This window comes from Coenobita brevimanus, chromosome 49 (assembly GCF_032717465.1).
Source record: "Coenobita brevimanus isolate Jiangsu-jjx chromosome 49, ASM3271746v2, whole genome shotgun sequence".
In the NCBI taxonomy this organism is placed as follows: domain Eukaryota; kingdom Metazoa; phylum Arthropoda; class Malacostraca; order Decapoda; family Coenobitidae; genus Coenobita; species Coenobita brevimanus.
The window spans coordinates 15,272,669-15,300,141 of NC_137002.1; the positions used below are offsets into that span (position 1 = coordinate 15,272,669).

The 27,473-nt window shown below is 40.4% G+C and overlaps 1 protein-coding gene across 1 annotated transcript; it reads right to left on the minus strand.

Annotated features, from left to right (window-relative positions):
• LOC145399434 (uncharacterized) lies at positions 1–27,301 on the minus strand. Its single transcript, XM_080272050.1, has 6 exons — positions 27,280–27,301; positions 26,597–26,695; positions 25,832–25,977; positions 2,045–2,181; positions 1,815–1,857; positions 1–1,309 (listed from the first exon to the last, which is right to left on the minus strand). Exons 2-6 carry the CDS (start codon positions 26,645–26,647, stop codon positions 1,231–1,233), a joined length of 456 nt encoding a protein of 151 aa, XP_080128176.1. The 5' UTR covers positions 26,648–26,695; positions 27,280–27,301; the 3' UTR covers positions 1–1,230.
• Positions 27,302–27,473: the final 172 nt, after the last annotated feature.

Below are 27,473 nucleotides of genomic sequence, written 5' to 3' on the forward strand. Positions count from 1 at the left end.
TAATTTTTATTTCATATTAGCATTGCCAAGAACAATGAAATGATAATGTCTTACAGTTTATTTGTGAATGTTGTTCCTTGACAGCCATGTCAACATATTTCAATTATCAGGATTTCTTGCAAGTCATAATGGAACCATTTGAATATTGGGAGGAAACAAGTCAGACACAGTCAGATGATGTAAGCCGAATAATTGTGGAGTAAATTAACTTTTAAGTGACAATGTTAGAGTGGATTTTTGTATACTGTATATTTACTTTATTTGCTTCACAAGTCACTACCAAGTTGAACAAGCATCCATTAGCATATAAGTGGAGGGAAAATAAAAGTAAGAGTACTATTACTCTGCTATTTGGAAATCCTCAAAGTCAGTACAATAATAAGCCGATAGACACTTATCTGCTTCTCTGTCTACAGAGTTTCTTTTTACATGATGTGCTAGGGAAGAAAATAATGGACATTCTCTAACTGTGAAATAGACATTGTAGAAGAGCAGGCAAACTTTATCTTGTGATGGTACAACAAGGTCTGCACTGAGCTGGCTCTACAGATGGTTTAAATGATTATGGCTTTACTTTCATTCACATCATAGCTAACTGAAGCTGTGGGACAAAAAGTATTTGTACAGGAAATGGAAAGATTATTTACTACAAGTGTAAATACTCACTAGTGATTCATGTGTGCTTTATGTCCTGTGCATCTCGCTAATTTCATCCACACAGGATTGTTATTAGTTCCTTTGTTCTCAACCAGACCACTCTGTCACTCCCCCTTATATTCTTTACATGTGCTTATTTTTCTTTTAAACATTAGTAATGGTTTGGAAGAATGACATACCATCAAATGCTGAAACTCCGAAAGTTAGTAGGCTTATGTTCTGAATGGTTTTCTGGATAGTATTAGATTAAAGATTATCAAAAATAATAAGAGAGACAGACTTGTAGTGAATATTTTTATTAATGTTTTAATATTTAAATAAGTGGTATATCGGTAGAAAAAAAACAGCTATGATAACATTATAGAAACTGTCAACAGAAACTTGTAGGTACTGGATGTATACAAGCAAAAACTACTTAATGAAAGCTAAATAATGGCCTTGTTAGATAAAATTTCATTTGTAAAAATTTTAACATAGATTCCTGAAGTGCCAGGTATGCATTTATGGAAGAGTAGTACAAGAGTGGAAGGGTCAGAAGTGTGTATTTGAGTCCAGTGGCTAGGTCCATATCCATCATCCATGTTCAGTGACTGGGTTAGTATCGATGTCAAGTGACGTGGTGTCCAAGCCTTCATTGATCACAGCTCTAATTCTGTAATCAGAAGGAGTCCAATGTAATACCAAAAGTAATTAAAATTAACATTTGATTAGTACTATAATATTAACTCATTCTGCCCGAGAACATTATTTTTTTCCAGAACCTTACATTCAGCTTTGGGGAGCACCGTAGCAGTGAAAGGGTTTTCGAAGGCTGACATTAGTGATTGTTTAATGTGGCAAATCCAGAACAGCAATGTGGCTACACTGTCAGGTTATGCAAATATCCCTCAACTACTTCCCTACCCTCTCAAAAGGAGGATGGTGAACTAAATAAGAGCAGTGTAAGCCTGCAGTCCACTGAAATTACATTTAAAATGTGCCATGGACCAAATAACAATATTGTGAATGATTAAAATCAATGTAGTCTTCTAGTTATATTCACAGCTACATTGGTGTAGGAGAATAATTTTTGACACTTTAAAGAAGAAAAGATGATTACTGTGTTTACAAGTCACCGCCACCTGGACATTAGGACAGGGGAGGGTCTTATTTCTTACTTCTTACCAGCTGGAAGAATACACGGTTGACCTGGTAGACAGTCTGTAGGAAGAAAAGTAGGCTATTCTTTCTGACTGAGGATGATGCTTTTAAGGCAAAGACACATATATAAACACATGTAGGTACAGTTCTCACATAAAAACGGTGTACAGCATGAGAGAGAGAGAGAGAGAGAGAGAGAGAGAGAGAGAGAGAGAGAGAGAGAAATACTATGGAGTTAAGTGCTCACCTATTGGAGGTAACAGACGACCAAGGCAGCAGGAACAGCTTGGGGAACAACACAAGCCTTCATACCAATTCCTGCAGGCTATCTTTGTCCAAAGAGGATTGTAGCACGCACCCCCTAGCAAGGCACACACTGTAAGCCTGCAGAGTTGAAATGAAGGTTGTATTACTTATGTGAATAGTTATGAGCTCTTTAATTCATCTCAGTATGAGCTTTTCGAAGTGGAGGGTTTGGGCATGAAGACAGCATTGTCTGTTGGCTATAACATACTCTGATTTGCCGAGTTGAGAGGAAGGCTCGGATGCTTACGTGAATAGTTAATGTGTTCTTTCAGACACTTTAGAAGTGGCTTTTTGAACTGAGGGGGAGGGGGTCAAACACAGATAGCACTGCCCAGTGGCTCCAGCACAATCAGACCTTCCAAGATGAGCTGAAAGATAAATTGCGAACCCCCTCAACCAGGATTATGTGCTCTTAAGTTTATTCTTGCTGCCAACTGATGATTTTAATGATCTTAAGAAATTAATTAATCTATCTATCTATCTATTGCCAGATGCCTCAACCCCGTTTGGGGTGGCCACAAACAAATCGCCTCCACGTCGCCCTGTCCCTTGCCATTTCACTGCCCTGCTCCCAACTCACACACCCCTCTCTCATATACCTCTCCACTCCATCCCTCCATCTCATCCTCGGCCTCCCCCTCCCTCTTCCCCCTTCCACCTCACTCACATACACTCTCTTCGTCAGTCTTTCACCCTCAATCCTCTCCACATGGCCAAACCACCTCAGTGTGTTCCTCATAACGCTTCCTATCACATCCACATCCACACAACAACGCTCATTTATATCCTCATTTGTCAGCCTGCCTCTCCATGTGACTCCACAGGCTCCTCTTAAATAACTCATTTCCACTGCTTTCACTCTTGACTTGTGTCCTTCCAACAACGTCCATGCTTCACTTCCATACGTTAGAGTTGGTATCACAATACTGTCATGTAGTAACTTTTTCACTTCCATGCTTACTTCCCTGCTTCTTATCACTGCTTTCAAAGAACCAGCACCCTTTCTTCCCTGCTGTACCCTTTCAAGCACTTCACCCTCCAAACCTCCATCCTTACTCATCACACTACCCAAGTACTTAAACGTACTCACATTTTCCAATTCCTCACTATCCAACCTCGCTGTACATTCACTGACTTCACCTCTCTCAAAGACCATCACTTTACTCTTCCCTACATTCACCTTTAGATTCCGTTTCTTACACACTCTCCCAAACTCATCCACCAAACCTTGCAGTTCCCCTTCGTCTTCACTCAACAACACAGTATCATCTGCAGGAAGTTTCCAAACACTATCCTCTCTCACCAGGGCCACTCCAACATCCACTACCCTACCTTGTACCTCTTTTATTACCCCATCCATGTACAGATTGAACAACCATGGAGACATGACACATCCCTGTTTCAACCCAACCTTCAAAGACAAAAATTCACTTAGTTCACCATCCACACGCACTGCAGCCTTATCACCATCATACATACTCTTCACAGCATTCAACAACTTCCCATCTACTCCATATATTCTTAATACTTTCCACAATCCTTGTCTATCCACCCTGTCATATGCTTTCTCTAAATCCATGAAAGCCGCATACAGCTTTTTTCCCTTCTCTAGAAACTTTTTCACTAAAGATCTAAGAATGAATATCTGATCTACACAACCTCTTCCCTTCCTAAAGCCTCCTTGTTCTTCTCCAACTAATTCCTCTGTTCTTTCTCTAACTCTGTCAATAATTAATTAATGCTGTATCTAAACTCCTATTTAGGAAAGTCCATTATAAGCTAAAGGAAATCGTGTGATAATGAGAATGAAATGCAAAAAGATGCTCTCCGGCTCAGTGGACTGAGTAAATACTGAGTTCTTGAACCTGATGATGTAGTTTTTGAGGTGGGGGTGTCTCCTGAAGCGTTGCCCTTCCCCACCATGCCCTGCCCTCCCCTACCCTACCCTTCTCTACCTTTCCCTTCCCTACCCTGCCCTCTCGTTGTTTACCCTCCCTACTTGCCCTTCCATTTCCTTCCCCAGTCAGTCAATCCCACACTAGGGATAATCACATGAAAGATGCAAGTGAATCTCTGTTATACTGGAGTGATAATAAAAACAGAATACCTGTGAGCGAAAAACATAAATGTGAATCTCAAAAATGGAACTCAGAATTAGCTTAGAAACATTTCCAATTCTGTCTAAAATTCTGAAAATATGTGAGCGAAAAAATTCACTCGAAAAAAAAATTCAGTAACATGGCAAAATGAGAGAATAATTCAAAAAATATATACTGAAGTGATCTTAAAAAACCGCGTAACTGAAGATGAAAACACTAAATATGCCACTTCAACAAATGTACTCTAAAACAATTGGGAAACATTCCCAATTTCACTCAAAATTCAGAAAACAATTTTCAGGGTGAACCAATTTCAAGAATCAGAAACACGGCTAAATGAGGTAATCAGTGTGACGAAATGGATTCACAGGTAAACGAGGCTGGAACTTGATGGGTTTGCCCGATGAGTTACTTTGATTAGAAAAATGAAGACAAGTTGGAGTTTTGAGATAAAACGGATATTATTTTCATCTGTATAACTAGGATTTTCAAGAGGCATCCTGAGCCTCCTGAAAAATTATTTCCCCATTATGACGGTTCGTGCTATATCATTATTTTTCTAGTTAAAATCACTCCCAAAATCGTTTAAAAGATAATTGTTAGGTGCTGATTATCATATATGAATTAACAGGAAAGAGTAAATACATATCATCCCTCGCAGATATACTGTGCATCATTACTAAAAAAAAAAATAAAAAAAAGGCAGATTGCTGGAGAATTGGCCTAGACTGTTGTGTATGCCGTACTGACGTTCACTGTTGTTAACAATTATTTTACTGTACCCTTTTTTAAAAATTCATATTAGCCGTGATTTCAAAGGTAAAAAAGAGGGGTAACTGTGAACTAGTTACGCCTATAGAATCAGCTTTGGGTGTAGTTCAAAGATATTTCACTGTTGTAAGGTTTTGTTTAAACCTAGGGAAATATTCATAATCATATAACAAGAAGTCGTAATGGGGAAATATTCCATTTTAAAAATTTTATCAGGATGCTCAAGAGCTAGTTTATAGCACTAGTTATACAGATAAAAACACTGTTAAGAAGAGGGATATTTGTGACTTTTATATTCATTTGTAGTGGTAACTTCAGGATAGAAAGCAAAAAGTTTTGTTACGGTAAAAGCGACCACTCTTGAAGTAATTCAAAACTGTTATACTTGAGTGGTCATAAAGACAGCATTATTGTGGGCGATAAACATAACTATGCAATAACCATTTGTGTCTAAACTTCTGAAAACCTTAGAGGGTGAAAAAATTCCACCTCGGAAGAAAATGTTCAATAACAAGGTTAAATGCGGGAGTAATTCAGAACTGTTATACTGGAGTGATCCTTAAAACCGCATAAATGAAGGCGAAAACACTAAATATACCACTTCCACAAATGTACTCGAAATTAACTGGGAAACATTCCCAATTGCATTCAAAATTCATAAAACATTCTGAAGGTGAAAAAATTCAAAAATTAGAAACAAAGCTAAATGAGGTAACCAGTGGGATGAAATTGATGCACAGGCAAACGAGGGTTGAATTTGATGGGTTTGCCTGGAGGGTTTCGTTTGATTTGAGAGGTGAAGACAACCTAGAATTTCGAGATAAAACGAGTAATATTTTTATCTGTATAAATAAGGCTTTCAATTTGCATCCTGAGCCTTCTGGAAAAAATTTAAAAAATTGAATATTTCCCCTTTAAGACGGTTCGTGTTATATCATTATTTCTCTATGTAAAATCACATCGAAAAACGTTTAAAAGATAATTGTTAGGTATTGATTATCAGATACGAATTAACAGGAGAGAGTAAATTCAACACTTCCTTCGCAGTTTTATTGTGAATAATTTCTTTAAAAACAAAAGTCAAGTTGCAGGAGTATTGACCTGTACTGATGTGTGTCATGTTGAAGTTAACTGTATTTTTATTTAAGAGAGTCTATTTTTTTATTTTTTTATTCATCATAGCCTTGATATCAAGGGTAAAAAAAGAGGGGTAATTGTGAACTACAAGTTACGCCGGATAGAATCTGGTTTAAAAATATTTTAGAGGAGAGAGGGTTGCATAAACCAAAGAAAATGTGGATAATGATAGACCACGAACTGTCATAGTTCGTAAAAATTCCATTTTCACAATTTTATCAAAATGTTCAATATTCGACTTTATAGCTCCAGATGTACAGATGAAAATAATATCAGAAACAGGGACATTCGTGCTCTTTTTTTTTTTTTTTTCATTTGTAGCGGTAAATTCATTATTAAAAAAGGGTATGTTTTACGTTAAAAAGAATACCTTTAGGAGTCATTGAAAACTATTACACAAGAGTGATCCTGAAGACGCTTAATTGTGGGCGAAAAACCTAAATGATCACTTTCCAAAAATTAACACATAATTAGATGAAAAACATTACCAATTGCTTCATAAAAATAAAAACATTAAAGCGTGAAAAGAACCCAACTGGGAAAGGGGTATATAACAATGCTACATGAGGTAACACGTATGATGAAGTCGATTCACAGGTTTACTTGAGGGGTTTAAGCCCATAGTATAGTTTGATTAGAGACGTGTAAACATCTTGGTACTTAGAGTTAAAACGGATATTATATATATATATATATATATATATATATATATATATATATATATATAGAGAGAGAGAGAGAGAGAGAGAGAGAGAGAGATTTTATATATATATATATATATATATATATATATATATATATATATATATATATATATATATATATATATATATATATATATATATATATATATATATATATATATATATATATATATATATATATATATATATATATATATATATATATATGCAGAGACATCACTTCACCATGAAGATACGTATGCAAACTAACCACAGGAGAAATGAAAGGAGCGACAGTGAGTACTTTCGTATATTACATCTTCAGACAGAGTGAGACAGAAACGTAAAGGGTAGAGGTCTTTTATACACACCCGCAGCAGGTAGTGGCACACAGAACAAAGGATGACCTGAATTTTTACTTGCGGCTTAACTTATGATCACCTGCAGCAGGGAGTGGAACACAACAAAGGATGGGTGATGGGTGATAGGTACCTTTATTTTTTCTTCCTTAGGAATGCACGTTACAAAGGAGGAGGGAGTAGGAGGGGAGGAAAAGGTAGGGGGAGGGAGAGGGAAGGGGGAAGAGTGGAGGGGAAGAGGGAAGGGGAGAGGGGAGAAGGAGGAGGGGATAAATACTGCTGCTTAACGTAAGACCTAGAGGATTAATGCTAGGTGTGTCCCACACAGGACTTGTGTATTGGTATTAGCGGGGGTATTTTTACGACATGTCGGCGGTTCTTTCGGTAGATCAATAAAGTCTGCTTTACATGAAATTCATATCATTAAACTGTTTCCTGCCCCAGCGGGGATTTGAACCTGGGTCCGGTAGGACAGCAGGCCACCTCTCTACCGACTGAGCCACCGTCTTCCAGGGAACAATCAGTTGTTAATCTGGGGGATATTGCTTTAAAATTAATTCAGTTAACAATTTATCACACTTAAAATGACCATAGCTCATGTATACATTCTTTTCATTTATGCCAGAAATTAGACAAGATTCTATTACATTTCTTTCATCTAAGCTTTTTGATCTTGGAGCCTGTCCAGTCAATATGGTGATCACTGGATGCTTTGTACTGAAATAAACCAATACTCTGTTGGGTTGTCTTTACACTGCATTTATGTTGTGAGATTCTAGTTTCCAAATCTTTTCTAGATTGTCCTATGTAAAATTTGTTACAGCTTTTACACGGGATTTTGTAAACTACGCCTGAATTACTGAAAGGGTTGTTCTTGATGATTTTTTTTTTATGGTGTTCTCATATTTGAATACTACTTGTACATTGAGTTTCCTCAGTATGTGAACAACATCAAGAAAATTTTCATGGAAGGGGAGGACAAGGGTTCTTTGAATATTCTGGCGATCTGGCTTATTAGTTTGCCCTTCAAGGAATCGTTTCTTGGCTGTATTGTGGCACTGAGTTAGTATGCTTTGTGGATATTTTAGCTTATTTCCAATACTCTGAATCATTTTTAGTTCATCATCTAAAAATTCTGGGTCTGAAATTCTATATGCTCTTAGGTATATGGATATGAACACAGATCTTTTTACATTAATATGATGGTTTGAATAGTAATGAACATATGACATAATATTTGTAGGGTTTCTGTATACCTTAGTCTTCAAAACATTTTGGTCCCTGATGACTTTTACATCCAAAAATGGCAATTCATTATCCATTTCCATCTCACGAGTAAACTTAATCGATGGAACTAACGAATTTAATTGCAGGAGAAATTCATCAATTTGAAGACTGTTAGGCCAGAAGCACAGGATATCATCAACGTATCGGAGCCAAACTATGTTTTGCTCCTTTATGGAGGTCAGTAAATGTTTCTCAAAGTATTCCATGCAAATATTTGCCAGAACTGGGGAGAGAGGATTGCCCATGGCCATAAACCTCTCATCTAAAGAATTAGATCGGGATACCTTATGTGCCCTAGGTTATGGTTTATCTTTTTCTTATGACAAGAAGATAAACCCAGTATAGGTTGGAAAGTCCTTGTTTCAAATGGAAAAACAATCAAGTGAAAATAAGTTAGATTATTCGTGGCATTTTATATGGGGCAATATTTAACAAAAATAACAACTGTGCTCCTAAAAGATTTGTGAATGCCTTGGACAAATTGACAAAAGATGACTCCCTGCATATAACTACAACTGATAAAAGCAGCGCTGTAGTAGTCACGAACAAATGTGACTACAAGGAAAAAACGAGTGAACTGTTGCGTGACACCAACACCTACAGAGAACTAAAAAGTGATCCAACTGAAAAACAAAGTAGAAAATTCCATAAAGAAATCAAGACTTTGCTAAGAGGAAGGGATGACTTGATCAAACAGTTCTCTGTACAGAATCAATCTGCACCATGCAAGCTATCTATCTATCTATTGCCAGACGCCTCAATCCCGTTCGGGGTGGCCACAAACAAATCGCCTCCACGTTGCCCTGTCCCCTGCCATTTCACTGCCCCGCTCCCAACTCACACACCCCTCTCTCATATACCTCTTCACCCCATCCCTCCATCTCATCCTCGGCCTCCCCCTCCCTTTCCCTCCTACACCTCACTCACATACACTCTCTTCGTCAGTCTTTCACCCTCCATCCTCTCCACATGGCCAAACCACCTCAGTGCATTCCTCCTAACGCTTCCTATCACATCCACATCCACACAACAACGCTCATTTATATCCTCATTCGTCAGCCTGTCTCTCCATGTGACTCCACAGGCTCCTCTTAAATAACTCATTTCCACTGCTCTCACTCTTGACTTGTTGTCCTTCCAACAACGTCCATGCTTCACTTCCATACGTTAGAGTTGGTATCACAATACTGTCATGTAGTAACTTTTTCAATTCCATGCTCACTTCCCTGCTTCTTATCACTGCTTTCAGGGAACCAGCAACCTTTCTTCCCTGCTTTACCCTTTCAAGAACTTCACCCTCCAAACCTCCATCTTACTTTCATCACGCTACCCAAGTACTTAAACGTACTCACATTTTCCAATTCCTCACCATCCAACCTCGCTGTACATTCACTAAGTTCACTTCTCTCAAAGACCATCACTTTACTCTTCCCTACATTCACCTTTAGATTCCGTTTCTTACACACTCTCCCAAATTCATCCACCAAGCCTTGCAGCTCTCCTTCGTCTTCACTCAACAACACAATATCATCTGCAAACAACAATACCGGGAGTTTCCAAACACTACCCTCTCTCACCAGGGCAACTCCAACATCCACTACCCTACCTTGTACCTCTTTTATTACCCCATCCATATACAGATTGAACAACCATGGAGACATGACACATCCCTGTCTCAACCCAACCTTCAAAGAGAAAAATTCACTCAATTCACCATCCACACGCACTGCAGCCTTAGCACCATCATACATACTCTTCACAGCATTCAGCAACTTCCCATCTACTCCATATATTCATAATACTTTCCACAATCCTTGTCTATCCACCCTGTCATATGCTTTCTTCAAATCCATGAAAGCCGCATACAGCTTTTTTCCCTTCTCTAGAAACTTTTCCACTAAAGATCTAAGAATGAATATCTGATCTACACAACCTCTTCCCTTCCTAAAGCCTCCCTGTTCTTCTCCAAATAATTCCTCTGTTCTTTCTCTAACTCTGTCAATAAGTATCCTACCATACACTTTTCCTATTATACTAGGAAGACAGATGCCCCTATGATTACTACACACTTCTCTTTTCGCTTTTCCTTTGTACAAGGGAATAATTATATCTGACTTCTAATCCTCCGGGACTCTATCTTTCTCCCAGGCCAGTCTGCACATCTTCCACATCCATTCTACTACTATCTCTCCCCCATACTTCAGCATTTCACCACACACTCCATCAATTCCTGCGGCTTTCCCCAATTTAGCTCTCTTCATTGCTTCCACAACTTCTATCCTGCTGATTTCTTCCTGTCTTCTCACCTCCCTCCTTCTCCCAGCCATTCCCCAGCCACTTATACTCGCATTACTTCTATCTTCTATGTTCAACAATTCCTTAAAGTGTTCTTTCCATCTGCTCACTTTTTCTCCCTTCTCCACTAGTAATCTACCACTTTTATCTTTCACTCCCCTGCTAACTTCATTTCAACCCTGTCTTACTCTTTTCACCTCTTTCCAGAACATTTTCTTACAGTCCCTCCACTTTACACTCAAATTCCTTCCAAATTTCTCATCCACTCTCTTCTTATTCTCTCTTACTAATCTTTTCACCTCTCTCTTTCTTTCTACATATAACTCTCTCTTCCGCCTCTCAACCTCTTCCACGCCCCTATTTCTCATCCATTCAATGTATGCTTTCTTCTTTTGTGCCACAGCCTGTTTCACCTCTTCATTCCACCACGCTGTTCCTTGCACAGCCCTCTGTCTTCTCTTCATCCCACACACCACATCACATGCTACACATATTTCTTCTGTAAATATCCTGCACACACCTTCCACGTCCCCCATCTGCTCCAATTCATATTCGCCCAATTGTTCCTCCACTTCTCTCTTATACTCTGCCTTTTTCTCATCCTCTTGTAACCTTTCCACTCTCCTTACAAATACTCCTACTTCCCAACTTTCCCTTCTTCTTTTTCTCCATCCTAATTGGACCTTGATTCTGGCCACCACCAAGTAGTGGTCAGAAAGTCCACTCCCCCAACCTCTATAAGCTCTTGCATCCATTACACATTTTCGCATCCTTTCATCCACACAGACATAATCAATCATTGGCTTCCTTTCATTCAGTTCATCACCCACCCTTCTCATCACTCGCCATGTATACCTGTGGACCATTTTGTGCCTGAAGAGGGTATTGGCTATCACCAAGCCCCTCCCAGCACAAATGTCCACTAATGCACTGCCATTCTCATCTATCTCAGCAGGCACACCCCACTCACCAACTATTCGATCCACCTTCACATTCCCTACTTTACCATTCATATCACCGATCAAAAACACTCTCTCATTCCTTCCAAACTTTTCCATGCACACTTCCACATTTGTCCAGAACTCTTCTCTCACTCTGCTTGCACGATCTTGCGTTGGTGCATACACACACACAATCGCCCACATTTATATTCCAGCTTTCAATCTTACACAAACACAATCCTTGATCCAACTTATCCATACTCTCTTATGCTCCTTTTCCATCTTTTACTCACAACTATACATACTCCTTCTTTTGCCCTCTCATTCTCACCTACTTCTGCACATATACCCCATCCATACTCCCATTCTCTCACCCTCTCACCTCTCCATTTCGTTTCAGTTATTCCGCATACATGAACTTTCGCAGCCTCAAACACCTGGACAATCTCTCACTCTTTCACCTCATCATTTGCTCCCCTTACATTCCACTTTCCGATTACCATGTCCTTTGTCCGGTCCTTTGTCGTCATCTTTTGGTCAGTCCTTGTCCGAAGCTTATTGTTTGTTTTTTTAGTTACTTGTTTTCCGGGGAGGGGCACTAACCCTCCACCAACCCTTTTAATCGCCTTTAACGACAAGCAGGGATACTGGGGGAGTATTCTTGAAAAAAAAAACCTACCCTCAGGGGTGGGTTTGATTAAAACTCACAAACCAAACATCCCCATCAGGCCAATTGTAAGCTCTGTAGACTCTATGACATACAAGCTCTCCAAGTGGCTTGTAACACTGCTGTTCCCTGTTGTAGGCACTATCTCTGATTCATTTGTACAAAACAATGAGGATTTGATAAGAAAGTTAAAATCTCTAAATGTCATGTACCCCTACAAATTAGTCAGCTTTGATGTTAAATCATTATTCACAAATGTTCCTGTTAATGATGTTTTAACTTTCCTGCCAAGCATTCTGCGTAGTAACATTGGTGGTATTCCCTCTGGAAACATTATCAATCTAATTAAATTGTGCATTGTGAACTCTTCTCTTACCTTTGAAGGTAAATTTTACACACAAAATTTTGGTATGGCTATGGGTAATCCCTCTCTCCAGTTCTGGCAAATATTTACATGGAATACTTTGAGAAACATTTACTGACCTCCATAAAGGAGCAAAACATAGTTTGGCTCCGATACGTTGATGATATCCTGTGCGTCTGGCCTAACAGTCTTCCCATTGATGAATTTCTCCCGCAATTAAATTCGTTAGTTCCATCGATTAAGTTTACTCGTGAGATGGAAATGGATAATGAATTGCCATTTTTGGATGTAAAAGTCATCAGGGACCAATATGTTTTGAAGACTAAGGTATACAGAAAACCTACAAATATTATGTCATATGTTCATTACTATTCAAACCATCATATTAATGTAAAAAGATCTGTGTTCATATCCATATACCTAAGAGCATATAGAATTTCAGACCCAGAATTTTTAGATGATGAACTAAAAATGATTCAGAGTATTGGAAAGAAGCTAAAATATCCACAAAGCATACTAACTCAGTGCCACAATACAGCCAAGAAACGATTCCTTGAAGGGCAAACTAATAAGCCAGATCGCCAGAATATTCAAAGAACCCTTGTCCTCCCCTTCCATGAAAATTTTCTTGATGTTGTTCACATACTGACGAAACTCAATGTACAAGTAGTATTCAAATATGAGAACACAATTTAAAAAAAAATCATCAAGAACAGCCCTTTCAGTAATTCAGGCGTAGTTTACAAAATCCCGTGTAAAAGCTGTAACATATTTTACATAGGACAATCTAGAAAAGATTTGGAAACTAGAATCTCACAACATAAAAGCAGTGTAAGGACAGCCCAACAGATTTTTATTTTTTATGTGGGGAAAAAGGAACCAAAGGCAATGAGCCCGCAAAACTGTTCCTTCTAAGAGAAAAACAAAATACAAGAGAGAGCCAAATTCAAGATCCATTCATTTCGAGATGCTTTGATTCACTGCGTTTGAAAGACTGGAGATCACAGGAAGCAGGAAATACAGACAGAGGGAGACAGTTCTAGAGTTGACCTGTTGCATAAATGAAGGACTGGAAGTAATGGTTAACTCTTGCATTAGAGACTTGGACAGAAAAGGGGTGAGAGTTTGCTACTGGACGGGTGCTACGCGCCAGTCGTAGAAGTGGAGGAATGCATGCAGACAGTGCAGAGGAACAGTGACCATTGAAGTAGCGATAGAAAAGAGATAAAGATGCAACATTGTGGCGAAGAGACAGAGGTTGAAGGGAGTCAGTAAGAGGGGGAGAGTTAATGAGACGAAAAGCCTTTGACTCCACACATGAGAGTTGTACTCCACACAGGGGCGGGTAAAACCCCTGTATAGAGTCAACAATTGTGCAGGGGTAAAGAAGGAATGGAGTCAGCTTAGCACACCCAATCGCCTGGAAGCAGATTTTACAAGAGATGTAATATGATCTTTCCAAGATAAGTCCCGAGCAAATGAAACCCCAAGCATGTTCAACGATGATGCAGGATTAAGTTGAGTATCATTAAACATAAGTGGGTATACCTGTGGAAGATTTTGTTGGGTTGATAGGTGCAAAAATTGAGTCTTTGATGCATTAAAAACAACAAGATTATTTTTACCCCAGTCAGAGACATGAGCCAAGTCAGACATTAGGTGTGCCATAGCCTCATCCCTTGCCTGTTAAAGTAACTGCTGAGATGGACGTTGTGGGAATAGAATGGAAAGGTGAAGGGTGGAGTCATCAGCGTATGAGTGGATAGGGTTAGATGTACAGCTTAGAAGGTCACTGATGAATAAAAGGAAGAGAGTTAGTGACAGGACAGAGCCCTGAGGAACACCACTGTTAATAGATCTAGGAGAAGAACGATAGCCGTCTACAACAGCTGCTATAGAACGACCGGAAAGGAAGCCAGAGATGAAGGGACAGATAGGAGGATAGAAACCGTAAGAGGGCAGTTTGGAAATTAAAGATTTATGCCAGACTCGATCGAAAGCCTTTGAGATGTCAAGTGCAATGGCAAAGCTTTCGCCAAAGTCCCGAAAGAAGGATGACCAGGAGTCTGAAAAGTAGGTGAGAAGATCGCCTGTGGAGCGTCCCTGGCGGAACCCATGCTGACGATCAGAAAGAAGGTTGTGATAGGAAAGGTGCTTTAAAATTTTTCTATTAAGAATAGACTCAAAAACTTTTGAGATACAGGATGTTAAAGCAATTGGACGATCGTTAGAGGGTTGGGAATGGTCACCCTTCTTTGGAACTGGCTGAATGAGAGCAAACTTCCAGCAAGTAGAAAAGGTACAAGTTGACAGACAAAGGCGAAAGAGTTTGCCTAAGCAGGGTGTAAGCACTGAAGCACAGTTCTTGAGAACAACAGGAGGGACTCCATCAGGCCCATATGCCTTATTAGTACTGAGGCCAGCAATGGCAGAAAATACATCAGCTGAAGAAATTTTAATGTTAGCCATGAGGAAATCAGAGGGGGGAAGTGATGGAGGAACAGCACCGGAATCGTCTAAGGTGGAATTGGAGGAGAAAGTCTGAGCGAAGAGATTTGCTTTAGCAGTAGAAGAAATAGCTACAGAGCCATCAGAGTAGAAACGAGGAGGGAAGGATGATGAGGTAAAGTTGTTAGAAAGGTTTTTGGCAAGGTGCCAGAAGGAGCGAGAAGAGTTCGAGTTAGAGAGTTGAGATCATTTTGTAATGCTTTATTTCAGCACAAAGCATCCAGTAATCACCATATTGACTGGACAGGCTCGAAGATTCTAGCAAGATCAAAAAGCTTAGATGAAAGAAATGTAATAGAATCTTGTCTAATTTCTGGCACATATGAAGAGAATGTAAACATGAGCTATGCTCATTTTTAGTGAGATAAATTGTTAACTGAATTAATTTTAAAGCAGTATCCCCCAGACTAACAACCGATTGTTCCCTGTCATCTCGTGGTAATGTGGTCACACCTGTGTGGGACACACCTAGCATTAATCCCCTAGGTCTTAAGTTAAGCAACAGTATTTATCCCCTCCTCCCTCCCCCCTCTCCCCTTCCCCCTTCCCCTCCTCTCCTCCCCCTTCCCCCTCCCTCCCCCTCCCCTTTCCTCCCCTCTTACTCCCTCCTCCTTTGTCACGTGCATCCCTAAGGAAGAAAAAAGAAAGGTATCTATCACCCATCACCCATTTTTAGATTCAGGTCATCCTTTGTTGTGTTCCACTCCCTGCTGCAATTGACCATAAGTTAAGCTGCAAGTAAAAATTCATGTCATCCTTTGTTCTGTGTGCCACAGCCTGCTGCGGGTGTGTATAAAAGACCTCTACCCTTTACGTTTCTGTCTCACTCTGTCTGAAGATCTAATATGCAAAAGTACTCACTCTCGCTCCTTTCATTTCTCCTGTGCTTATTTTGCATATATATACAAGAGCTCGTCAGAAGTATCGAGCGCCTTGCATCTCTCCTGCGAAACAAACCTTTCAACATTAAAAAACTATATAAATAATGCATTTTATTTACCTTCAGTGCTTCGTAGGGTATCCTTTACACTTCTTCACGGACCTGAGACATCTTGGAAGTGAAAAGGCGAGGTTCTTTAGGTGCTGGAGGAGTATTTTGTCCCAGGAGTCACGAATGGCGGCTTCCAGCTTAGGCAGAGAGCTCACGTCCTTCCCTTGGAGATTCTTCTTTACGAGGTACCAGAGGTTTTCTATCGGGTTGAGGTCTGGGCTATTTCCTGGCCAGTCTTTCATGAATGATACCTCGCAGTCATGAAGCCAATTGGTGACCGATTTGACCTTATGAGCAGGTGCACTGTCCTGCTGAAACACTCGTGCACCTGTGAGCTCGATGGACTCTGGTAAATGATCACTCAGAAGCTCCAGATAAATATTCTGATTCACTATGCAGTTCTTGGGAAGCACAACAAGCTTCCCCAAACCTTTACCAGAAAAACAACTCCATACCATGAGTGAATCAGGATGTTTAACTGTGCTTTCCACGTAACGTGGGTCAAGTGGGTCACTACCTTACACCAGTACACACGTGCTCCTCGGTCACAGGTAACAATAAACGTTGCCTCATCAGACCACAACACTGACAACCATTGCTCCTCACCCCAGTTAAGGTATTTGTTAGCAAAGGCAAGCCTACGAAGTCGCTGGTAACGAGTGAGAAGAGGCTTTCTCACAGGCCTGTGACTTGTATAACCAAGTTCATGGACCCTTCGAGACTCTGTGCGCACATAAATCTCACCAAACACTTCCGGGTTGCTCTCCTTTATTTTCCTTGCACTCACACGAGGATTAGACTCCACTGCAAGTTTTAAAACATTAACAGACCTTGGGAAGTTTTCCTGGGCCTACCAGACCGCGATTTCTTTGTGGGAACGTCACCACTGTTTTCCACTCGAAAACGGGCGCACCACCTATGCACTATCGATCGAGGCACGCCAACCAATTCACTAATTTCCTCCGTTTGGTGGCCTGCCTCCTTTAGAGCAATGATCTGGGATATGATTTCACTTGATAGTTCACGGGTAGGTGTCATAACAAAGTGGCGAAAGCCAAAACACTGCGAGACACTCGGTAAAAAATGGCGCAAAAAGGGAGGGAGATGCGGTGGAGTTCCTCTCTCTCAGGCAGCCCGTAGGCAACTGAGGCAGGAACCAACCAGCGAATAGGAAGGCCTCAGGCTACCGTAACGTCATGCTAGTGCCGTAAACTTCTGGCTCAATTTTTACTACCAAAAACGGGTGATTCTTTTTGTCCATAAGTATTGCGTACCCGGCCATAGGCGCTCGATACTTCTGACGAGCGTATATATATATATATATATATATATATATATATATATATATATATATATATATATATATATATATATATATATATATATATATATATATATATATATATATATATATATATATATATATATATATATATACATATATATATATATATATATATATATATATATATATATATATATATATATATATATATATATATATATATATATAAACTATTGCTTTGAAATGGCAGCTTGAGTCTATTGATGATATTATAAAAATAGAATATTTCCCCATTATGACGGATCGTGGTATATCATTATCCATATTTCCCTTGGTAAAGTCACTCCAGAGGGCACAGAATCGTTTAAAAGAAATTTTTTAGGTATTGATCTTCATACATTTATATATTAAGGGGAAAAAGTAAATACAACACTTCCGGGCCGAGATATAAAAATTGTATCCAGCTTTATTATGCATGACTTCAAGAAGAAGTCAATTTGCAGAGGAACTGACCTGAATTGTTTTCTAACCCATATTAAAGTTTTCTGGATTTTTTAATTATTTTGAGAGTCTATTGGCCTTTACCTTAAATTCATACTAGCCGTGATTTCAAAGGGAAAAAAAGGGATGTAACTGAGATCTAGTTACGCTTGATACAATCCGCTTTGGGTGAAGTTTAAAATTATTTTGCAGGGGTAAAGTATGTTTAAACCTAGGGAAATATTGATAATCATATAACACGAACCGTCATAATGGGAAAATATTCCATTTTAAAATTTTATCAGGATGCTAAAGAGCTTCATTATAGCCCTAGTTATGAAGATGAAACAATGTTAGGAAGAGGGTCATTTGTGACTTTCCTTTTCATTGTAGTGGTAACTTCAGGAAAAAAAAAATCTGAATAAATTTTCTTACTTCAAAGGCGACTGCTCTTGTAGTAATTCAAAACTGTTACACTGGACTGATAATAAAAACAGAATAACTGTGAGCGAAAAAAAAAATAATAATAATAATAAATATGCAATTTCCAGAAATGTACAGACAATTAGCTTAGAAACATTCCCAATTCTTTGAAATTCTGAAAATATGAAATGGTGAAAAAATTCCACCTCGGAAAAATAAATTCAACAACAAGGCTAAATGTGGGAATAATTCAAAACTGTTATACTGGAGATATCCTAAAAACTGCATAACTGTTGGTGAAAATACTAAATATGCCATTTCCACAAATGTACTCTAAATCACACTCTCTCAAACTCATCCACCAAGCCTTGCAGCTCCCCTTCGTCTTCACTCAACAACACAGTATCATCTGCAAACAACAGTACAGGGAGTTTCCAAACACTATCCTCTCTCACCAGGGCCACTCCAACATCCACTACCCTACCTTGTACCTCTTTTATTACCCCATCCATGTAAAGGTGAATGTAGGGAAGAGTAAAGTGATGGTCTTTGAGAGAGGTGAAGTCAGTGAATGTACAGCGAGGTTGGATGGTGAGGAATTGGAAAATGTGAGTACGTTTAAGTACTCGGGTAGTGTGATGAGTAAGGATGGAGGTTTGGAGGGTGAAGTGCTTGAAAGGGTACAGCAGGAAAGAAAGGTTGCTGGTTCTTTGAAAGCAGTGATAAGAAATAGGGAAGTGAGCATGGAAGTGAAAAAGTTACTACATGACAGTATTGTGATACCAACTCTAACGTACGGAAGTGAAGCATGGACGTTGTTGGAAGACACAAGTCAAGAGTGAGAGTAGTGGAAATGAGTTATTTAAGAGGAGCCTGTGGAGTCACATGGAGAAACAGGCTGACGAATGAGGATATAAATGAGCGTTGTGGTGTGGATGTGGATGTGATAGGAAGAGTTAGGAGGAACACACTGAGGTGGTTTGGCCATGTGGAGAGGATGGAGGGTGAAAGACTGACGAAGAGAGTGTATGTGAGTGAGGTGTAGGGGGAAAGCGGGAGGGGGAGGCCGAGGATGAGATGGAGAGATGGGGTGGAGAGGTATATGAGAGAGGGGGGTGTGAGTTGGGAGCAGGGGAGTGAAATGGCGGGGGACAGGGCGACTTGGAGGCGATTTGTTTGTGACCACTCCAAACGGGATTGAGGCGTCTGGCAATAGATAGATAGACAGATACTCTAAATCAGTTGGGAAACATTCCCAATTGCATTCAAAATTCATAAAACAATTCTGCACGTGAAAAAAAAAAAATCAACAATCAGAAACACGACTAAATTAAGTAACCAGTGGAATCAAATTGATTCACAGGTAAACGAGAGTTAATTTTGATGGGTTTGCCCAGAGAGTTTCGTTTGATTAGAGAAATGAAGACAACTTGGAATTTAGAGAAAAAACGGATATTAATTTTATCTGTATAACTAGGGCTTTCAAGTGGCATCCTGAGCAACCTGAAAAAATATTTCCCCATTAAGACGGTTCGTGCTATGTCATTATTTCTCTAGGCAGTGTGAAAGGGGAAATAGTAGGGGAGTGAAAGATAGGAATAATAGATTGTTGGTGGAGAAGAGAGAGAAATTGAGGAGATGGAAGGAGCACTTTGAGGATTTGTTGAAGGTAGAGAGTGAGAGCAGTGTGAGTATAAGTGGTTGGGGAATGGCTGGGAGAAGAAGAGATGAGAGGAGGGAGGAAGAGATCAGTAGGTCGGAAGTAGTGGAAGCGATGAAGAAGATTAAGCTGGGAAAGGCCCCAGGAATTGATGGAGTGTGTGGTGAAATGCTTAGGTATGGGGGTGAGATTGTTGTGGAGTGGATATGGAAGTTGTGTAGATTGGCTTGGGAAGAGGGAAGGGTTCCAGAGGACTGGAAATCAGGTATAATTGTTCCTCTGTACAAAGGAAAAGGGAGAGAGAAGTATGTGGTAACCATAGGGGTATTTGCCTTCTTAGTGTGACTGGTAAAATATATGGTAGAATACTCATTGACAGGGTGAGGCATATGACAGAGGAGCTAGTTGGAGAAGAACAAGGGGGATTTAGGAAGGGAAAAGGGTGTGTAGATCAGATATTTGTTCTAAGATGTTTAGTGGAGAAGTATCTAGAGAAGGGAAGGAAAGTGTACGCTGCCTTCATGGACTTGGAGAAAGCTTATGACAGAATAGATAGGAAAGGTATGTGGAAGGTATTAAGAATATATGGAGTGGAGGGGAAATTGTTGAGTGCTGTGAAGAGTATGTACGAGGGAGCTAGGGCTACGGTGCGAGTGGATGGAGAGCTGAGTGAGTTCTTTGATCTCAATGTGGGACTGAAACAGGGGTGTGTAATGTCTCCATGGCTGTTTAATATATATATGGATGGGGTCGTAAAGGAGGTACAAGGTAGGGCAGTGGATGTCAGGGTGGCCCTAATGAATGAGGGTGAGATTTGGAAGCTTCCGGTGTTGCTGTTTGCTGATGATACAGTATTGTTGAGTGAAGATGAATGGGAGTTGCAAGGTTTGGTGAATGAATTTGGGACAGTGTGTAGGAGGAGGAAGCTGAAAGTTAATGTAAACAAAAGTAAAGTTATGGTGTTTGAGAGGAATGAAGTCACAGAGTGTGCAGTGAGGTTGGATGGTGAGGATATGGAGAATGTGAGTGCATTCAAGTACTTGGGTAGTGTGATGAGTAAGGATGGAACTTTGGGGGATGAAGTACGTGAAAGGGTACAGCAGGGAAGGAAGGTTGTTGGTACACTGAAAGCAGTGATGAGAAATAGGGAGGTGAGTATGGAAGTTAAGAAGTCACTGCATGATGGTATTGTGATCCCTACCCTGACGTATGGAAGCGAGGCGTGGACCTTGCAAGAGGGGAACAAGTCAAGAGTGAGAGCAGTGGAAATGAGTTACTTGAGAGGAGCATGTGGAGTGACATGGAGGGACAGGTTGACGAATGAAGAAGTGAAGGAACGTTGTGGGGTAGATGTGGATGTGGTTGAAAAGATTAGGAGAAATACACTGAGGTGGTTTGGACATGTGGAGAGGATGGAGAATGAAAGACTGACTAAGAGGGTGTATGTAGGTGAGGTGGAGGGAGGGAGAGGGAGGGGTAGACCGAGGATGAGGTGGAGGGATGGAGTTGAGAGGTATATGAGGGAGGGGGGGGTGAGTTGGGGGGAGGGGAGTCAAATGGTGGGTGACAGAGTGACTTGGAGGCGTTTTGTCTGCGGCCACCCTTTGCGGGATTAGGGCGTCGGGCTATAGATAGATAGATAGAAAATCACTCCGAAACCGTTTTAAAGACATTTGTTAGGTGCTGATTATTAGAAATGAATTACAGGAAAAAGTAAATACAGATCTTCCCTCGCACATTTTAATTGTGCATCATTTCTAAAAAAAGAAAACTAGTGTAAGATTGCAAGGGAATTGACCTGAACTGTTGTGTATGACGTATTGAAGTTGGCTGGATTTTTATATTTTTTAAGAGTCTATTGTTTTTTTGTTTTTTTATTCGTCTTAGCCGTGATTTCAAGGGTAAAAAAGAGGGGTAATTATGAACCAGTTACGCCTGATAGAATCCGGTTTGGGAGTAATTCAAAAATATTTTACAGGAGTGAGGGCTGTATATAGAGAGGGATAAATGGATAATGATATAAAACGAACTCTCATCATGTGGAGATAATCCATTTTTAAAATTTTATCACAATGCTCAGGATTCTACTTTATAGTTCCAGTCGTGCACATAAAAATAATGTTAGAAAGAGGGTCATTCGTGACCTTTATTTTCATTAGTAATGGTAACTTCATTATAAAAAGATGGTAGAAGTTTTGTTACGGTAAAAGCAACAGCTTAGGAGTAATTACTATTATCTTGGAGTGATCATAAAAAAAGCCTAATTGAGGGCGAAAATCATAAATATGAAATTTCCACAAATGTACACATAATTAGCTAAGAAACATTCCCAACTGTATATAAAATTCTGAAAACATTAACGGGTGAAAAAATTCCACATCGGAAAAAAATCAGTAACAAGGCTAAATGAGGGAGTAATTCAAAACTATTATACTGAAGTGATTCTAAAAACCGCATAATTGAAGGCAAAAACACTAAATATTCCACTTCCATAAATGAATTTAACAAAAAGAACAGTATGAACAACTTCAAGAGGCACTACAGGAGCAACAGAGGGATTTACAACTGAGGATGCAAGGACAGCTAGATGTTTTCATAGGGGAAATGAAAGAACAGCAAAGGCTTAGGGAAGAAGTAGATGCTATGCTAGAGCAGCAGAAGTTTGAAGTAAGGAATAATGTAATGGAGAGCAGACAACATGCAGATGACCAGTTGAAGCATTTAGATGGCCATTTGAAGATAATTTGTGAGAGAATTGAGGCCGTAGAGAAATAATGCACTGCTGAGCCTCAGATTAGTGCACATGAAGCAAGTGAAAAAAATAGACAGTGTAAAGTGTACCCTGATGAAAGTAGCATTCCAGGGCTGAATAATCAGAATCCAGAAGTTTGTTAGTCCTGGAGTTAATTATGATGCCCCAGTTTTTAGGCCCAAACCAGTGGAGTGCATGGCTATAATGGGGGTCCAGTTCAAAAGAAACCTCAGGAATTTGATGGTAGAATATCTTGGGAAGTTTACCGTGCACAATTTGAGTTACTTGCTGATCAGAATGGTTGTGATGATAGGCAGAGGGCAGTGCAGCTTGCTACCAGCCTTAAGGGTGCTGGAATGGAAATTCTGGGCCAGATGTCAGCAGAGGAGAGGAACAACTATCAGTCCTTAGTAGAAGTACTGGAGCATATATATAGAACCATGTACCAGACTGAGGTTTACAGGGCCATGTATGGGCTCAAGGAGAATCCCTACAGCAGCTTGCTCATGAACTGGAGAGTATGGCATACAAGGCATACCCTGGAGCAGCACCTAACCCATTGGCTATTCTTCTGAGGGACCAGTTCATTGATGCTCTTGATAGTGCAGAGTTGAAAGTCCAAGTGAAGCAGACACAACCCAGAAGCATGCAAGAAGCACTACCCAGTGCTCTAGAATTTGAGTCCTACGTCAGGTCCAGTTCATCCATTTTTCAGGCAAGTCGTAGTGCAGGATTCAAGGCAGGAAAGTGGCAGGTACGTGATGCCAAAAAATTCAAAGGAAGATGCTGGTAATGTGAAAAGGAAAGACAATAGGAAAGAGGACTGTTTTAAGTGGAAAATGGAACAGGAGATCAGAGGAAGGTGCCGGTATTGTAAGAAACCAGGGCATTGGAAAGTGGATTGCAAAAAGTAGAAGAGAAAACATTAGAAGACCAGGGGAGGCTGCTGGTTCTGCCGGACACTGGTACAAAAGAAGGTGGATTGTTACAAACTGAAGAAGAAGCAAGAACGGAACAGTGGTAGGAAATACCCGATAGCAACAAACGGGTGTTGGACACGTGGTGAGGTGGGACACCAGCTATGAATGTCCAAATGAGAAGGATGAGAGTAAATTAGTGAAGGGTGGTGACGAGAGGCGACAACCAGCCAGTTTTCCCCAAGAAGCCCCACCACTGAGGAAATGCAGGAAAACCTTGATGACTAATGTGCGAGAAAACGGAAAAAGAGCCAGCCAGCAATGTATTAGTAATGGGAATTTGGGCAAGAAATGCTGCCATACCGTTGTGAAAGGGCCAGCATCAGATGAAGAAGACTTGAAGAGGATGCAGATGGATGATGCAGATTTACAACCAATGCTAGAGTGGTTGCAGTGGAGTACACTGTGACCATTTAGGGAAATAGGTTTCTAGATTCAGTCCTGCGACCAAGAGCTGCTGGAGTCAGTGGAACCTTTCTCGTTTGAACAATGGACTACTGGAGCATCAGTGAGAGAAACCCGATGGGGTCAGCAAGTACTGGCAACTGGTGATTCCAGAGAAAATGAGGCCTGGGATCTAGGATGAGTCTCGTAACCAGATCACTAGTGGGCATCTGGAAGTGTAGAAACTCTAAGTCGGCTGCAACAGAGGTTCTACTGGACTGGCATGCGTCAAGACATTGAAGAGTGGTGTCGAACCTGTGATGTATGTTGCGCCAAGAAGGGACCCAAAAAAACGTGGGTACACTTCTCTCCAGCTGTACCAAGTGGGTACACCAATGCAATGAGTCATGGTGGGCATTGGTGGACCTCTGCCACTTACTGGAAGAGGAAACCGATATATATATGTCCCATGGACAGCTTCACAAAGAGGTTGGAAGCCTATGCCATCCCCAATCAAGAAGCTGCGACTGTTGCTCAGTTGACTTTTTTTTTTTTTTTATGTGTCCGACTCTGGGCATAGGCTTCACAGCCTGCTATCAAGGCCCAGCAGTCTCCTACATACCATACACCTCTACATGTCACCACTTCGGCGCTAACACCCACCGTCCATATTGAATACATGCTAGGGCTGTCTCATACAGGACTGATGCATTGGTATTAGCGGGGGTATATTTACGACATGTCGGCGGGTCTTCTGGTAGATCAGTAAAGCCCGATTTATGAAATTCAAATCCTTAAACTGTTCCCTGCCCCAGCCGGGATTCGAACCTGGGTCCGTTAGGACCGCACGCCACCTCTCTACCGGTTGAGCCACCGCCTCCCCCAGTTCTTCTGTCGTTCTGGGATGCCACAAGAGCTACATTCAAAGCAGGGTAGGAACGTCAAGTCTGCTATGTTCTGTGAGTGCTGCAAGTTATTGAGGATCAAGACGACCAGGACAACCCCACTAAGGCCACAGTCAGATGGGATGATGAAGAAATTCAACTGGACCCTAGGACAAGAACTGGCCAAGTACAGGTACTGTGTTTATGGACAAATAAGGCATATCGGTCTGCATCTTTCGTGTGATCAGAGAATTATTCAAAAAATATTATATTGGAGTTATCCTATAAACCGCGTAACACAAGTGTACTCTGAATTAGTTGGGAAACATTCCCAATTTTATTCATAAGATTTCACACACAAGGGCTCAAATTCTCTGTGGGTAAAGAAACTCCCCAATCCTTTTCCTAAGCGACTTATTTTTTTGTTTATTGCACCGTACTGTCCTCTTCTGAGTTATATAAATCCTTCCACTATCGCCATACTCCACATAAATAACCTACAAAAGGATATTAACCATCCATATCCAAATTTCAATCGCTGAGGAAGAGGTGTTAGTTAGGGAGTTTCCTTAACCGACGAGAATACAGGCCAGGGTTCTTCACTAGCCAAGTCCCATAAGATCTCACATTTATCTAGTAGGCTGCTTCTGTACTAGAATCAGAATATGACACCCCTTGCCATAGCAGCCAAAACAGTGATAAGATCTAAAATGCAAAATAAATCGCCCAAGAATATGTAAAACGAAGCTTCCTGTACCACTAAGCGTTTAATGTCACTTACCCATTGTTGTAGCAATCCACTGGTAATATAGTGATCGGGGGTCTGATCGGGTCTACGATGAGTTCTGTGGCCTCCTGCCTCTTTTCAAGCTCCAGCTGTGTGTCGTCATCCTCCTCGAAAACCGCTTCTTCCTTCGTCATAAGGTTCTGTGTCACAAAAGAAGGCGTTATCCAAGTAAATAAATAAATATAATAAACAAACAATTAAATAAATGAGTAACTCCAAAACGCAAATGTAAGGTCAAACTATGGCGTTTGTTTATTACTTAAAACTATTCATCAAGGTGCGTACTCGTAACTGGTAACTAGACACAGTTTATCGCTGAACTGAACATAGTAATAAATAAATTAAATAAATAAATATGAGTAACTCTAGAATGCAAATTTAAAGTCAGACTAGGGAAGTTATTTTGAGTTCAATCATCAAAGTGCGTAATTGGATACAATTTATCTCCGAATTTACAAGAATCGCTGTTAATGACACAAACACCATTATACATATTAATAAATAATATGAGGGTTCACTGCTGATCTTGACTATAGCCTTGGAGGGGGAGTGGTAGCCAGAATGAACACTTCCTTAAGCTGGAGAAGAACGAATGTGAAAGAGGGGGAGCTTTCGTAGTGAGTGATGCTTGTGATAGCCCAAGTGATGTAATGGCCATGTTTGTCTGTGTGTCCGTGTGTGTGTGTGTGTGTGTGTGTGTGTGTGTGTGTGTGTGTGTGTGTGTGTGTGTGTGTGTGTGTGTGTGTGTGTAAGACTCACCGCAGCCTGAGATACTCCCAACAAGATGGTCAGGCAGAGAAGCACTTTCATCTTGGCGGTTTGGGCTGCCTTGTTGCTGTTCTGACTGTTGACCAACTTCTGAAATTATTTCGGGCGGTAAACTAGGTGGAGAGAATGGAGAATCAGGCAGACTAAACGAGTACGTGAGTGAGCTGGACAGGGAGAGGAGGAGTGGGAGACCAAGGATGAGATGGAAGGATGGAGTGGAGAGATGTATGAGGGAGAGAGGTGTGTGAGTTGGAGAGAGGACAGCCAAAAGGCAGAAAACAGGGTGACAAAGAGGCGATTTGTTTATGGCCACATTTTACAGAATCAAGGTATCTGACAATAGATAGAGATAATAATCTCGATAGGGGTGGCCACGAACAAAGCGCCTCCATGTCGCCTTCCATTTGGCTGCTCTTCCTTCAAGTGACACTTTGAAGAGACAACATTTAATAATAATAAAAAAAAAAGTCTTGACTCCCTCTCCAAGTCCTTATGTTTACACTGTATAAAGGATTGAAACTCACACTATTTACCATACTGGAATCTTACTTCGATCACAGAACAAGTCTAAAACTTGTAAGACAACCCTGAGCGGCAAAAAAAAAAAAAAAAAACTGGCCCTGTTCATCAAGTGAAAACAGACTGATAAAAGCAGGGATAGATTCAACCCTCACCTGTGTGGATGAGCTAAGCGGATATCGTTCTGGCTGGCAAGTGAGCTTCCATCCGCCTCAAAACTGTTTATATCAGACCGCCAAAACTCTGAATTATAGTTTTTCATTTCAAACTAGGAGTCTTCCTTTCCATATCAATCTCAAAATCAGAATGAATAAATTTTAGCTGAACGTTAATTTTTCAAGCACGTATA